Below are 15,939 nucleotides of genomic sequence, written 5' to 3'. Positions count from 1 at the left end.
ATTTAGGATTGGTACCAAAAACCACTTTGTCTCTATGTATTTGGAAGAAAGGTCCTTCTAAGGTTAAAGCCTGGATCTCACTGACACTCACCTGAGTCGAGTGAGGTAATGGCAACTAAAAATGCCACCTTATATGAAAGAAAATGAAGCAGGCATGAGTGTAGAGGCTCATATGGGGGACCCATGAGTCTAATCAGAACAATTTTAAAGTTCCAAGAGGGTGCTGGGGGAACCCTAGGAGGAATGACTTGTTTGAGTCCTTTCATGTAAGCTTTGATTACTGGTATTTTGAACAGTGAGAGGTGATGTCTGTTTAGGAGTTAAGCAGCTATTGCAGCTAGGTGTAACCGTATGGAAGTGCAAGCCAAATTTGCTTTTTGCAAATGAAGCAGGTAACAGATGATGTCCTGCCCTGTGGCTTTGACAGGGTCAATTTGTTTTGTTTGACAGTAGCAAACAAAATGTTTCCATTTTACCGTGTAACATGCACTAGTGGTAGGTTTACAGACTTCTTTGACAATGTCCATACAATCTTGTGGTAATCCAAGGTAGCCAAACTCTATGACATCAGTAGCCACATTGCAAGTTCAGTGATTTGGGGTCTGGATGTTTGATTTGTCCTTGCTTCTGGGTGAGAAGGTCTGGCCTGTTGGGGAGCTTTTCGTGTAGGACTACTGAAGAGTCGTGAACCAGGGCTGGCGTCCCAATGTGGGAGCCACAAGGATCATGGTGAGAGAAATGGTGAGATGGAATGAGAGAGAAAGGTGGAAAAGAGTAGGTAAATAACTCTGACCAACTCAGTCATAGTGTGTTGCCCTTGGCTAGTGGTTGTGGATACCTGGAAACTAAGTTTGGGCATTTTGCATTTTCTGCCGAGGCCCCCCACTTTTGAAAGTATGACTGGAGGACTTAAGGGTAGAGTTCCCATTTGTGGCCTTGCTGATGCACCCAGCAGGTATGCAAAGTCATTGTCTGTTCCTGGAAGGTATTTGGCCAAGAGGTGAATGTTGTGGTGAAGTGACCACTTCGAAATAGTCCCAGACAGGTGTGATAGTTGTGAAGACTGTGTCCCCCTTGTATCTGTAGATAATATATGGCTGTCATACTGTTCGTCCGGACTAGGACAATCTTGAGAGACAGGTGAGGAAGAAAGACTTTCAGTGCTTGGCAGATCGCCTGAAGCTCCAGATAGCTGATGTGTAATGAATGATTCCTGCTATCCCAAGGGCCTTGTATTGTCAAGTCTTGTAGATGGGCACCCCAATCCATATGTCATGCCACCATATGACAGTGATATGAGGAACAAGGTCCAGAAAAGGCTGCCCCTCTGAGTGTGGCGGTCTATCAACACTAGATCTTCCAGGTGACCATGTGGCTGAGGCCACTGATGAGCGAGACCTTGCTGAAGAGGAACCATGAGTAGTCTTGCATGGGGAACTATGGCAATGCAAGATGCCATGATTTCTAGCAGTCGCAAAACTGTCCTTACTGTGAGTGTTTGATTTGGCTGGAACTGGAGAACGTGTCTGAAAGTTCTGAATTCAAGCAGGACTGGGGTAGGCTAGTCCTAACTGAGTGTTTAGGATTGCTCCCAAATATGTTTGAACCTGTAGTGGTTGTAAGTGAGACTTGGCGATGCTGATAGTGAAGCCTAGGCTCTGAAGAAGCTCTAGTGTCATCAGAGTGTGTTGTTATGCACTGAATGTATGTGGATATATCTGACCACATTTGTCTATCGTATCTGCCTAGAATGGCTAACGAATTTGCAGTTTGACTGTTATTGCTGCAACGGAGGAGAACTTTTTGCCAATCTTATCTATACGGCATCCTTCTCTATCTGGCGGGGAGGATATTGGCGCAGAGGGATTCTTTGAGCGGCATTATGCCGCCCGAGAGACCACAGAATCCGGCTTAGGTTGTCCTATTAGGCAAGCTGGAGAGTCTTCCGGGGCTTTATATTTCTTCTCCAAGCGTGGGATTTGAGAAGGTATTGTAGCTGGATTTTTCATCACCTTCAGGCATTCTTGCCATATAAAATCTACAATAGGTATGGCTCTCATGGACTTCTTTGTCAGCTTTTTAAAGTCTTATAGGAAACAGTCTGTCTCCCTAGAAAGGATAAGCAACTTGAAGCGTTTAGCTGCTCTTTCAATTAGGTTATGGAACCCACCTATATCCTCATGAGGAGAGTCTACGTTGCAGGACCGGTGTTGCTGGTACTGACGGTGGAAACCTTTTATAGTAGTCGTTTGACATGTTTTGAAGACCTGTTGCCAATGACCTTGGCATAGGTATGGAGGTGTCTCTATCACCATATTCAGAATGCAAGGGATCCACTTGGTCTCTTGCTGAGTAATAGTTGTCCTGGTAGTGATCATTATCATCATCTAGATCTTGACATTTGACGTTGAGCTGTGATGGACTGTTGGCTACCCCAAACATTCCTTCGTCCTGAGAATATACATCATCGTCATCTAAGACGTGTTGAGGAGGGTACGGTAACACCTTCCTTAGCGAAGTATGCATTGGTAAAATTGTAGAGGATTTTTTCCTCACAGTTATCAACAATAGTGGCAAGAATTTTTATCTCCCAGTTTGTTGCTGCCAGGTCAGTCGTCGCTGGGTCGCTTGATGACGATTCTTTCGTTGCTGTGTCTATCGTCGACAGGTGTCTCGTCAACGGGTCTCTCGTCGATGGGTCCCTCGTCGACAGGTCCCTTGTTCATGGGTCCCTCATCGACAAAGTCATTGTTGATGGGTGCCTCATAGATGGTCTAACATTGACGGACTCTTCGTCAGCATGTCTCTCTTCGACGATTCCCTCGTCGATGCGGGCTGAGTAGTCATCAATGGTATCTTGTTATATTTACTCACAGTTATAATCATCGTTGATGATAGTGGCGACGATGTGACGCTCATAGGAGACACCGCTGTGGTAAACGTTGACATGATTATCGTTGTTGTTATGGTAGATGCGGTGGTCAACTATTTTTTCATCGACAAATCTTTCTTGTCAGACTCTAGATGGAATTTCTTTACTTTTGTTGTTAACGGTAAAGACAGTGAAGCACTTTTTGGGGGTGTTTTTTTCACTGATGGAGTTGTAGGCTCTGAGTGAACCTTTTTTAAGGCCTCTGAATGAGTTTCTGTTGATGAGGCATAGCTTTCCTGACCTTTCTGTTGTTCCAATGAAGGTGTTTAGATTTTTTAAGTACTTTCTTAGGTGGTTCTGAAAAATGTTTCTCTTTACTTCTAGGCCTTTTAAGAGATTGAGAGACCTGTGAGGAAGTCTCACTCTCATCAGAAAGGCATTCCATTGCTTTTTGCCTCTGTAGCCATAATAAAAGTCTCCCTTCTCTGTCTTTAAGACTCTTATGAGTAAAGGTGCGACAAATTTTGCAATCTCTCACCTTATGGTCCGGATGTAGACAGTATATACAATTTTTGTGCTCGCCATCAATATGAAGTCTTTTCTTCCCACAAATCCTAAAAAGTCCTTTTTAAGCATGTTGGGACATCTTCTCCAATGAAAAAATCGATATAGCTGAGTGAATTTTTTCTGTCAGTGTAGCTGTAGAGAACAGAAGCTGAGCAGAGCTTAGGGTATTTCCCTTCACACGACATGCGGTAGAAAATCTGAGGGAAACAGCCTCTGTTGGGAGTGTTCTAGAGGGTGCTCTCGCCTGATTGGCTGTACTTCAGATTTGGCTCTTTTTGAAAAAGAACACGTCATAGGCTATAACAGTGCCTGTCTAGACCATTGAGGCCTAGTGTAGTACACTTACAGCTATGTATATTTAAGGTTACCTTGGGACTCCCACCTCGACGACTGATGATTCAAGCATGTGAATCTATGAAAGATTCAATACTGGAGAAATTAGACTTTAGAAACATTTGCTACAGCTGTGAGAAGCATACTTATGAAAGGGCATCGAAAAATTTAACAAAGGAAATAAGCAGAGAACAAAGACACCTATAAATCGCAGAGAATAAAGGCACGTGGAACCGGGGCAGTTGGCTTGCACATTCCAGCCAAAAGAAGTATGGTCCTGAAAACTATGCTAAAGCGTAGCATGGCAGATTCGTAACAACACCAACAGATTTAGATTTAGCAACGGTGTGCTTGAACAGAACAATACGTTTGTACTCCTACAAACATGAGAAAACCTGTAAAACTGGTTCTAACTAACAAGTAGTGACTCCTACTCACCTCGTTCACCAGCTTATGGTGCAGGCTCTCCCAGTAGAGCGAGGGGATCCCACGTTGCGCAGTGCCAGTGCATTCATCCTACTAAGTCGCTTAACTCCATCTCTGGACTCAAAGTGTACTCTGCCTCCTCCATATGCTGGAGGCGGTACCAACAAAGTAATCAGAGAGAGCTTGCTTAATTTTTGCTCTGTTCTGGTAGCATCAATAACGAATCATCTGAATCAAATTCAGCCACATAGCATGATATTAGTGCACAGAGATGTACATTTACTGAGCGTGGTTGTCAAAAAAGGTAGATATATAATGGCAAAACTGAGAAGTTTGGTCTCAAAGGAGTTAGTATAACAACTGAGTCCAGACATACTATGTCCGGAAAGCAAACGTTAACAGCATCTGAAGCAACAAAGCCTGCAGCTCTTGCGTCTGCCCATGATCTCCTCCAAGGGCACAGAGATTTTCTGAATTGTTTATCATGTTCGCAGCTGTTCAATTGTAAGTGCTAACAACAGTCCCTCTTTACTTTCTGTAATGTAATGCTGAGAGAACACGCTCAGTATGTCTATCTATTGAAAAACCTTTTGAGGGATACTTCTAGAACCATCTCTCTTTGGATAAACTATTAACTACTAGGGACTACTGGTTTAGGCTCTCCCAGTAGAGCTAGGGGATTCCCATGGCAAGCAGGGCCGGTGCATGCAACCTCACGAAAACGATTAACTCTTTTTCCAGGCTTCAAGAGTGTTCCACCTCCTCCATGAGCTGGGGGCATACAGCCAGGGGAAACAGAAAACTGACTACTGGTTGCCTGCTTCCGGTGAGCAACGGTATTTCACTTCCCCCGGAAACAGAAGACTGAGCAAGGGTTTAATAGGGGGAAGGTGTGGCAGCGCAAGGCCTGTGTGGCAACTAAACAGGAGCCAAGTGATCCTGCCAGGGCTGCAACCGTGCTGTGCTCTAGGGGCTACACAGCACATACACAACTGTGGCATTAAGAGGAGGTGGGAGGGAGGAATTCTATATTAAAATGTAAGAAGCTACAGTGCCCAAGCTGAGGAAGGGTATACAGTAAGAGAGCAGGGAACCAAGAAAAAAATAGTCCCACAAAGAACAGTTAAACAACCATAGTGTAATGATACAGTACTTAGTCCCTGCTCTGTGTGAGGAATGATAGAGAAAAGGAGGGCGAAAAAGGCAGTACTGGCCACTAGCAAGCAAGGATTTTTAAAGGACAGTAAAACAAACAAATGAAAAGCAGTGGGTGGAGTTTAAGCCCACACAGAAGTATATCCTAAGTGTATACAAGAGGTCGAAAGCTTGACCTAAGAAGGAGGGGTGTGTCAAGAAATGTACTTGGTTGCTAATGACCTTGGGCCAGTTTTACGGATCTGCACACTTTGCAGACACCATGCTTAGACTTAAATGGGAAGTCAACTCATTCACTTTAACTGTTCTATGCTATAGAAAAAAAATGAACTGAGCTACACCAAAGTTTGGCATGAAACTAGAACCTTTGCAAGGGAAGTGCTTTTGCTTGGTTTGTGTAAGTTCATTCAGTAATTTTGATAAATTAATGGTACAAATAGCTGGATGGATGCGCTTGAAAGAGTTAGATGTTAGAGGTTTGCAGACTGTCAACAACCTAAATTTAAAAATTAAAAGCCCACTGGAAGCTTTTGCCCCTGTTATTCATTTTGGATCTGTCATCCCATAGTTGGGTCTGGAGACCGAAAGGGTCTTACTGGCAGGTCTCAACAGAAAATTATTTGTTGCAATCACCACTACAGGACATGAGTGATTCCCCTCTTCCTGTAAAAAAAAAAAAAAAAAAGAGAAGATTATCCTCTAATTTACTGAAACATGTGAGAAAGGGGATCCCAAAGTAATCACCCCTGCCTGTGTGGTTAACAAAAAACAACTGAAAGAAATGTCACTGGCTTCGCGATCCCGAGGTCAGGATTTCTAAACCTTTCAAGAAGACTCTGAAGTTCACAAACCCCCTCTTCAGAGAAGGCGGATCTCAAGCGATGGCTCCTGGGCCCTTGTTGGTCTCCCTGGTTTGGTTCACTGAACTAGGTGCCGGGCCTTGCAAGGACACAAGTTCTTGTGAGTTGGCAAACTTAGTGAAACAAAAAGAAAATAATGATGAAGTCAATTTATGGTTAGAACCTATATTAAACATAACTTACATATTAAAAACTTCTGAATTCTCCCTAAAAAATGTAGTTACATTGAAGAAAAACCTCTGCTTTGACTTTAAATTGGCCAATCAGAGCACATTTGAACAACAACAGTTCCAATATATGTAACTTTGTAATTCCTTCATGCCCAAAACGAGTCCCTCTTTAAACACTACTTTCTAGAGAATGGCTGAGCAGGTTTACACCAAAAAGATTTTTTTTTTAGTAGAATTCTTACTTTTGTTTATTTGGTGTATTTACATTGAGCCATTTTTTTTATTGGAGAGCAAAGTTACCTAAAGTAATTAACAAAGGAAATTGTACTTTTGGGGATCTCCCTTCTTTTACTACGCACCACCTTGACGGATTTTTTTTTTTGGGGGGGGGGGGAAATTTTGTGCAGATTCGTCAAACAATACCAAAGTTGTTACAGAAACAAAATAAACTCTTCCTAACTAAAACTATAGAGTGGCAATTGTACCAGTGTGTGTGTGTGTGTGTGTGTGTGAGAGAGAGAAACATACTGGCAGTCGCCAGTAGGTAAATATAGTTAGGGCCATTTTTTCCATAGACAGAGCATTTTATGTTTTGCCAATAACTTTGGCGCTACTTGACAAATCTTCACGAAACTTTCATAACGTATACTTTGAACGCTTCAGCTGCTGTGTTGAACGATTCGGGGTGATCTGTCAAGCAGGGGCAGAGAAAAAACACTTTCCCTCTATTTTACGTCAATGGTATTTTTCACATGTTAAATATGAATACAGCCCAAACCGCTGAAAGAAATTACACCAAATTAGCTTTTTGTGATATGGTGTAAATCTCTTAAGTAGTTTTGAAGAAATCTGAGTTTAAAAAATATAGATATCTAGGGATGCGGATCCTCCGCAGATCCAACTGTCTCCATGCTGATATTTGATTGGCTGCCAACACTTCAACAAGGAAGTATTGGCAGCCATCTTGGGACTCGGCTTCATACACATCCCACAAAAAACATTACAAAAATAAACAAAAAGGGGCCAGGGTAGGGATACCCCGAGCACCTAGCCTTTATGTAGGGGACCCCCAGGGACCCCACCAGTGCTAAAACGCATAGTCTGGGAAGAGGCCCCGCCAACTGACTGGAGAAACCAGAGGTGAGCACCACAGTGCTGCTGCTGCCCGCACCTACTGCCCACAGTGAGCCTTGGAGCCTCCACCTGGCTTAGCTGTGCCCTTGAGGAAGGCTTTCACATAGCTCGCCAACCCCTTACCTGCTGATCTTCCTGGAACACTGTGCGAGGGCAATGTCACTGGCCCATTTTTAACGGGATGCCATATATCTGGAACCAGACGCAGACCCACCTGGGAGGCATGGGGGTATTGAGTGGGGGCCCAACCAGAAGTTTCAACTGGACATTGCAATAGATATCTGACCCCTGCTCCTCAGCAATACCTCTCCCAGCACTGCTTGACTGTACACCTTGTGCGATCCCCTGACCTCCCTTGGCTGAGAGCATGTGCCAGCAGGGCCTTCCCTAGTAGCAGAGATAACACCTTCAAGGCTTGATCACTTTTAGGAACCGGACCTGGGGTGCTAGCCTTGTTGCAATCCCAGCTACGGCAGGATAGGCGACCGAGGGCCTGCTGCACGGCCTTGCGAGGAAGAACCTTGACAACACAACTCCCACAAGATCCTACATGCTGGCCATCTAGTGGAGGTGACTCTGCACTGCCACACGGGCCTCTCCTTGACAGGGGCTTAGCATCACTTCTTGACAGCTAGGAACCACTCACATCCTCTCCATCCAGTGGCGGCTTCCCTGGGAGCTGGATCCTGTGCTGGGGTGTGCCTTCCTCTATTACTGAACTATGCACCTCAACAAGCCAACCAGGGAGGTTCCGGTGTTGTAGCTCTGGAATAAACCAGCTGTGGAAGAAAAGTACTAGAAGAGCACCCCTCCACCCGGACAAACCTGACTCCTCTCCCACCCCGCCCCCTCCACCACCATAGTTCCGATTACACAAAAATTGCACAAAGGGTGGATCCCTCAAAACAGATCTAAAAACGTGCCTATCAGGAGGGATGTTAACGAGATAGGTGAATGGGTTGATGAGTTAGAATGCGCCGTCGGCGCACAATCAGATCAAGAGATGCTACTGTATCAGGACTTATACCCCACAACGCTACGCCGCAGAAGAGACTTCAAAACTGTGACAGACAAACTAAGGAGCATGGATAATTAAGTATCACTGGGGACACTCATTTGCACTGCTTTTTGAGTGGGAAGGAAAGAGGCGCTCTCTGCGCTCTCTCAGAGAGGCGGAAAGACTGCTTGTCATTGCCCCCCTGATGGGGAGGGACACTCCCCTTGGGCGCAACCTTTCCCAAATCCCACCTCAAGCCAGCTTGGTCCACAGTCCGGAATCGAGGCTCTTACAAATGCTTCAATAACTCTGTGACCCATGAAGTGAAACAAGGCATTATTCAACGGCTCCTCATGATGGATGCCACCCCTTTGTAACCCATCTGTTCAAGGCTCTCTCTGACCAAGTCGGTAACACCAGGCCGATGAACTGCCGCCCAATGGACTTCACCGCTATTGTCCTCTCCTCGTGCTGGCGGATGGCCAGGGGGACCCGAAGAGACCCCCTATGCCTTTCTGAACCTCACCTTGCTCCTTATCCGATGACCCCCATCCCAGCGATCTGGTTTATGAGAGGGTAACACCTCTGACAGGATGCAGACACTGTTGTGCCAATCTACATGGATACCGGTCGCACAAGTTGGACCCGGTTGGTTCATAATGTTTGTTGCATATTATTTTTCCTTTTTTCTTTTCAGGCCCAGAAGCTTAGTTATATACCACGGTAGGCTTAGTTTTCTTACTCTACCCATTGGCCTATCCTTTTCCTCTACCCACTGAGACCATTAGAGGGGCTACGCTACAGACCGCACTGCTGACATGTTTCCCTACATCCTGACGTTCTTCACTAGTGGTATTAAACTTCTCTCACCTAACATACACGGTCGCAACTCCCTGAGGAAGAGCAAACAGGTTTGGGACTACATTTTGCACCACAGTGCTGATGTTGTTTCTCTGCAGGAAACGCATCTTCAGGGGGTTGACAGCCATAGAATGTCCTATCAAAATTACCCTATACACCACTGGGCCCACACAGACTCCAAAACCCTGTGCTCTGCATGCCATTGGAGTCAAGCTAGCCTGGCTAAAGAGGGGTGATACCCCGAAACCGTTCCAAGGATGCTTGTTTCCAGTCCAGGGAAGACCTGGCCTGGCAGTTCGGGCTGGACTGTCCCAATGGGGAACAGGGTCAAGAATGATTTACATATGGCTGGGTCCAAACTGGAATGGCATGGGTAGCAAAAAAACAATGGATCTAGGCCCAGATATCCGTACTGGGGTGAATGTTTGACATTGTTCAGCATTCTGTCCCTCACTTTTTCTTTTTCCAAAACGCTGGGGGGCGGGTGTGCTTTGCAAGTCAGCCTTTGGATCCCACATCACCAAAGGAACGAGGGACAAAGAGGACCAGTTCATTACATTATAGCGTTTCCAGAGGAATCACTTTTTCTAACTTATAGGCCCCAAATACAGTAGAGGATACCTATATTCGGCATATTCTACGGGAACAACTCCAGTGGGTTAAAAGGGAAAATAATAGTCAGAGAGGACATTGATCTGGCCTGGGATCCAGCGGTGGATCAACACCATGTATCACGGAGCAGGAGCTCTGCCTCTACAGTTAAAGAGGGAGATCACACCCTGACTCGAGGGACTACTCCTTTTACTAACATGTCCACTCTATGTATTCCCACATTGGTTACATTTTTGTCACCCATGCCCTCCTTCACACCCTAGACTCTGGCGAGATCTTGGGTATTTCTATATCAGACCATGCCCACGTTCAGCTCAATTGGACTCAAGTAACCCCTCTCAACGGGAGAACCACCACATTCGTGCATGCCCCGTCGACATAGAGGAAATACAAAAAATGATCAGTGACTACTTCACCCATAACAATGAGCAAGATGTATCCCCTGATCACACTCTGGGATGGGTTAAAAGCCCACATACAGGAAATCATATCCTCAGTGGCCGCTGCACGGGGCGGGGAGGCCCAGCTAGTGGACCTTGGTTTAACCTCTGATATCAAGAGCTAACCCCACCCGACAGAACAAGCAACAGCTCACTATACTGCCAGGCCAACTGCGCTCTCAAAAACTGAAAGGTCACTATTGGCACTTAAGCAGCAATATTATGAGGGAGGTTCGCTCTTAGCTGGTAGATTACACCAGTTACACGCCAGCACACACATAGCGAAACTCCAGATGCTTGGCGGTGGTTGGGTGGCCGCAGAATGCAATAAGTGGCATTCATTTTGTGGCTATGGCCAAGGGGATGCCCCTTAAACGCTCATAGACTTCTACCTGGCAGCATGCAATTGGGCCTGCTCCATCCTGGTCCGCAGAAGAGCTAGATGCTTGGATCATGATCACGATAGAGGAAATTTGCCTCGCACTTCGGGCTCTCCCGCTGGGCAAGTCACCTGGCCGTTCAGCTTTTATAGGCTGCTCTTCTCCAATCTGGGTGAGGACTGGCACATCTATTTAACTCCTTCACATATGACACAGGCCTCACCCCCACCATGGCTGTGACAGAAAACTCTCTAATCCCTAAACCAGGCAAAGAACCAACACTTTGCTCCTTCTACCTCCCCATTGTCCTATTAAACACCAACACAAAAATCTACACCAAGGTACTCTCCATCAGGCTACAGCATTTCCTCCTGAGCCTAAACGATCCTGACAAGGTGGGATTTATCCGTAGTCGCCAGGGAGGAGATAATGTCCATAGATTAGCTCACTTGGAAGAAAAGGTCCATCATCATCAAATCTCGACTTGCCTTCTATTGCTAGGTGCGGAGAAGGTGTTTGATAGAGTGAACTGGACCTCCCTCTACTCTGTACTAAAGAAAATCGGACTTGGCTCCACTATGATCACCAGGATTATGATCTCTTATTCTGGCCGGACGGCCACTATCTGGGTCAAAGGCCGCACAAAAACAGTCCCTAAAAGTTTAGGCAGTGGTACTAGACAAGGCTGCCCCTTGTCATCACTATTGTTCACGCTGACGGTCAAGCCATTGGTCACCACAATTCGCCATACCAGTGAGATCGAGAGAATTCCTTTTGGAAGGCAGGCATAAGGTTAACCTTTTGGGATGACCTCCTCCTTACCCTGACACGCCCAACACCTCACTTCCGGCTGTGGTGTCCTGCCTACACACCTTTGCTGCGGCTTCAAACTTTAAGGTCAGTATGTCGAGGTCTAGCATATTAAACCTGACTATCCCAACCGATGATGTACCTACACTGCAGAGACTAGTGCCCTTCACTTGGTCCTCAAGTGTGATCAAATACCTGGGCCTCAATTTAACACCTACACTCCCCACATGGACAGAAGGAAACTCGCTGCCAATATGCCTCACGATAATGGAGGACCGTAGACACTGGAAGAATCTCTATATCTAGTGGCTGGGGAGAATAAAAGTAATCAAGATTAATATTCACCTGCATGTACTATACCTCTTTCAAACTTCCCCACCCCAGTACCGCAAGGGGAGATCCTCGGCTCCAACGTGAGCTGTGGGCGTTTATTTGAGGGGAGTGGGGATCCCGTATTTTCACAGCACTCCAGATGCAGCCCCATGACAGGTGTGATCTGGCGTGCCCTTATCTGCTGCACACTTGCGATACATCTCAGCTTGGATAGCACACAAAAGTGAAAGCTACTGCGTCCATATGGATAGGCTAGTAGCATGTAGACTCTTGTGGGACATGGCTTGGCTCCCTAGGCATGCTCGCCCTGTAGTCCATATGCCTCTACCCCAACCAAGCCAGTGCTAGATATTTGGGACAAGCTTGCAATATCAAGAGGTTTGACCTCCTTTCCCTCTCGTACACTCCAATCTCCTGTAATCCTGACTTAGCTCCTGCTCAACCTCCCCATGCCTTCTGGGCCTGGACCAACAGGAATTGTTAGACTTTGGGTGACCTCTTCCAGGGACCTGCAATTAAATCCTTTGAGCAATGCACGACTGAATACCACCTCCTTGAAACAGCTTGACTGCAATACTTCCAGCTCCGGCACTGGGCATTTCATCCCTCAGGTTACCCAGCGATCACTCGACCCTAAACACCATTAGAAACACTGGTGAGAACATATGACGGCTCAAAAGAGCTAATACCCGGCACATACCGGCAACATGCACTATGTGTTGTCACGGCTCCGTATCAAACACTCTGGAACAAGGAAAGAGCTGAGGAGATCACAGATGCAGGCAGCAAGACAACTGATTGCATTAGCATGGAAACACGACAGCCCACCATTATTAGCACAGTGGAGCACTGGTATTTGGTATGTAAAGACATTAGAGCAGCTTACCCACAGATGCTGAATTTCAAAGAATATGGCATCCCCTACTTTTCCCAAACAGAATTCGCCTTCTTCATTCCACCAAAACTGAAAGCACTGGAATTGTTCCTTTGACCTCCTCCCGCTATACTCTCTGGCATATCTCACCATACACCCTCAACTATCAGCCCAGCCCCCTAGTATGGAGGACCAAAAGTTACTGAAGCCCTACCAGCGCTGAATGACACTCATTGAGACCTGACTGATGTCTATTTTTGACACTTGTTATAATATATTGTTTGTTTACCCTCCCCTACTGAACCTCTCCCCTGGCCTCCCTCACTCCTTCAATGCTCATGTCTGTAATAATGTATGGCTCACATAAACCACAGGTGCGTCACCCATTTTTTCATCACTATCTAAAGCTGAGCCTATCATAACAACAATGTGATGCTATAATTGTTTTGCAGCTGTATTTCTTGCATACATTGCATTTTTCAATTTCAGCTATTCCTGTATACTTGTAAACCTCAATAAACAGAGTTCAAACGAGAATTCGCACAGTGCCACCCTTGGAAAGCTGGAAAAATGACAAAGCCTTTTGGCTTTTTTGCAGCAAATTTAAGTATAGGATTAGGTAGTCCTTAAATTGAAATTCACAACAGACATAGTTCAAACTATAAATACCATTGAAATCCCACATTTATGGTTAGTTCTGCAAACCATAACTTGCATGCAAACCATATACACTGGTTGTTCTGCAAACCATAACTTGTATGCAAACTATATGCACTGGCAATGATCTTATCCATGACATGACAGCTGACATCACAAATGACATAAATGATCTCACTGCTGACACAACATTTCACCTTAACAATACCATTATTAATCATACAATAATCGATACAGTTTCTTCTTGACTATCCAAGGAATGGTGACTCCACTTAGTAGACATCATGCACTCTATAACACATCAAAGATGTAATTTGTCTCCTTCAGAGAGTCCCAGTTAGAAGGATAAAATACAAAGTTAAAAAGACCTCCTTGAAAGATACAAATGGAGTCCATCTGCAAGAAGCAAAACTCAGGGACAAAACAGAGAACCAGTGGGCAATGAATGTGCCAAAAATATGGAACAAATACACTGGAATGCATATTACCCTTGTGGACCTTTCATATATACTTCAAACAAGAACTGACAACACAGGAAAGACTTCTACTTCATCCTATATTGCGGATCTGCAATACAGTTTTCTGAACAATCCACCATCTGGGGCGTGCAATACATAGGGTTACCCAAGCTTCTTTCATCAGAATCCTGATGTCAGCTAAACATACAAAGACAATTAACAAGTTTGACATCCTTCGCCTGCTGCTGGACTCCACAGCTTTAACGCCACCTGTCCAAACTAATGCCTCCAACTGATCACAGAACGCTGTGTGACCGTGATCACAAAACCATTAGCGCTGCCCATAAAGGGCATAAGGACGGCGAGCCATGAGTTGGGCGTACATCAAAAAAATGCCGACTGAGTGCATGGTGCAGTCAGTCGCTGGTAAACACTCAGCAGAGATGTGGCAGGTATATGCTTTTACACTGCCAGGTACATTTAATTATTGCTATAAATATTATGGAGTCATGAGTAGAGCATATGGTGTGAGTGTTATGGTTTGAATGGCTGATGTGCTAGCTATGGCTTGTGGGATAACCATAACTGGGCAATCTTAGGGGTTTAATTTGCAGTCATGACTGCATTTAATCTACAGCTTTATATATGCACACACATATATGACCCAGGCCGGCCTTGAAAATGTACCTTCACATTTATAATAGGTTGAAATATTCAATATTTCATGTATTAGTCCTTCAAATGACTTACCAACTCCATACTGATTTCTTTCACTACTTTCCCTATGGTCTTCATAATTCTGCTGTGTGTAGGCAGATGGCACTGTAATGTCCTTCCTGACAGACTCCCCATCTCCTAACTGATAATGTTCTCCTGAATTGATCTGCTGAGCTTGACTCCCAGAATTATCGTCCATCATGGTGTGATTCTGGTGCTGCTCAGCCATCTTCTGGAAATATTAGCCTGGAAATAGAAGAAGAAAATGAGTTCAGCACATTGTAATCACTGCAGCTGACGTGTGCTCTATCTCCTTCATTCCCTCCTCTCATGGAGGCATGCCTTATGTCACTGTCTTGTGAAGAGACTTGCTTCTTGCCTACTCTGCATTTTTCCCATCTCGACTGCCCTCCACACCAAGTGGAAATGAGGTTCACCCCCGACAATGGAGGGTAAAATTCAGACTGGAACTGTGATACAACATGCCCACAGGAGAACACCTTATGCAACGCATCAAAGTCAGCAAACCAAACTAACACTTAGGGGGTCATTCCAAGCTTGGTGGGCGGCAGGAGCCGCCCGCCAAGCGGGAACCACCAGAAGACCGTACCGCGGTCAAAAGACAGCGGCGGTCATTCTGGGTTTCCCACTGGGCTGGCGGGCGACCGCCAAAAGGCCGCCCGCCAGCCCAGTGGGAAATACCCTTCTACAAGGAAGCCGGCTCCGAATGGAGCCGGCTGAGTGGAAGGTGTGCGACGGGTGCAGTAGCACCCGTCGCGAATTTCAGTGTCTGCTAAGCAGACACTGAAATTCAAAGTGGGGCCCTCTTACGGGGGCCCGGGCACTGCAGGGGCGCCACGACACCCCTCACCGCCATCCTGTTCCTGGCGGTCGAAACCGCCAGGAACAGGATGGCGGTGAGGGGGTCGGAATCCCCCATGGCGGCGCAGCTTGGGGATTCCTCAGGGCAGCGGAAAACCGGCGGCAGACCGCCGGTTTTCCGTGTCTGACCGCGGCCAAACCGCCGCGGTCAGAATGCCCTTAGGAGCACCGCCAGCCTGTTGGCGGTGCTCCCGCCGACCCCGGCCCTGGCGGTCAAGGACCGCCAGGGTCGGAATGAGGCCCTTAGTTCCATAACTCAGGTCTATGAAAAGAAGCTTGCTTGACCTCTTAGTGCAATTAACCAGAAACATTGCACCCTGAAAGAGCGACTTGCTCAATCTCAAGGTGTAATGGTGGCAAACAATGTACTTAAGCTTCTCTATGCCCTGAGCTTGTATACC

General features: G+C 46.0%; 1 protein-coding gene across 4 annotated transcripts in view; it reads right to left on the bottom strand.

Annotated features, from left to right (window-relative positions):
• Positions 1-15,939, bottom strand: part of MAPT (microtubule associated protein tau) — a 755,319-nt gene that overhangs the window by 609,551 nt on the left and 129,829 nt on the right. For all 4 annotated transcript variants that reach the window (XM_069238040.1, XM_069238043.1, XM_069238041.1 and 1 more), the window contains exon 2: positions 14,690-14,902. In XM_069238040.1, the coding sequence (XP_069094141.1) occupies positions 14,690-14,885 (196 nt within the window). In that variant the 5' untranslated portion in view covers positions 14,886-14,902. The remainder of the gene's footprint in view (positions 1-14,689; positions 14,903-15,939) is intronic.

Source organism: Pleurodeles waltl, chromosome 6 (genome assembly GCF_031143425.1).
Source record: "Pleurodeles waltl isolate 20211129_DDA chromosome 6, aPleWal1.hap1.20221129, whole genome shotgun sequence".
Classification (NCBI taxonomy): domain Eukaryota; kingdom Metazoa; phylum Chordata; class Amphibia; order Caudata; family Salamandridae; genus Pleurodeles; species Pleurodeles waltl.
The sequence above is the reverse complement of the archived record's forward strand: the minus strand, read 5'-3'. Positions and strand labels throughout refer to the sequence as shown.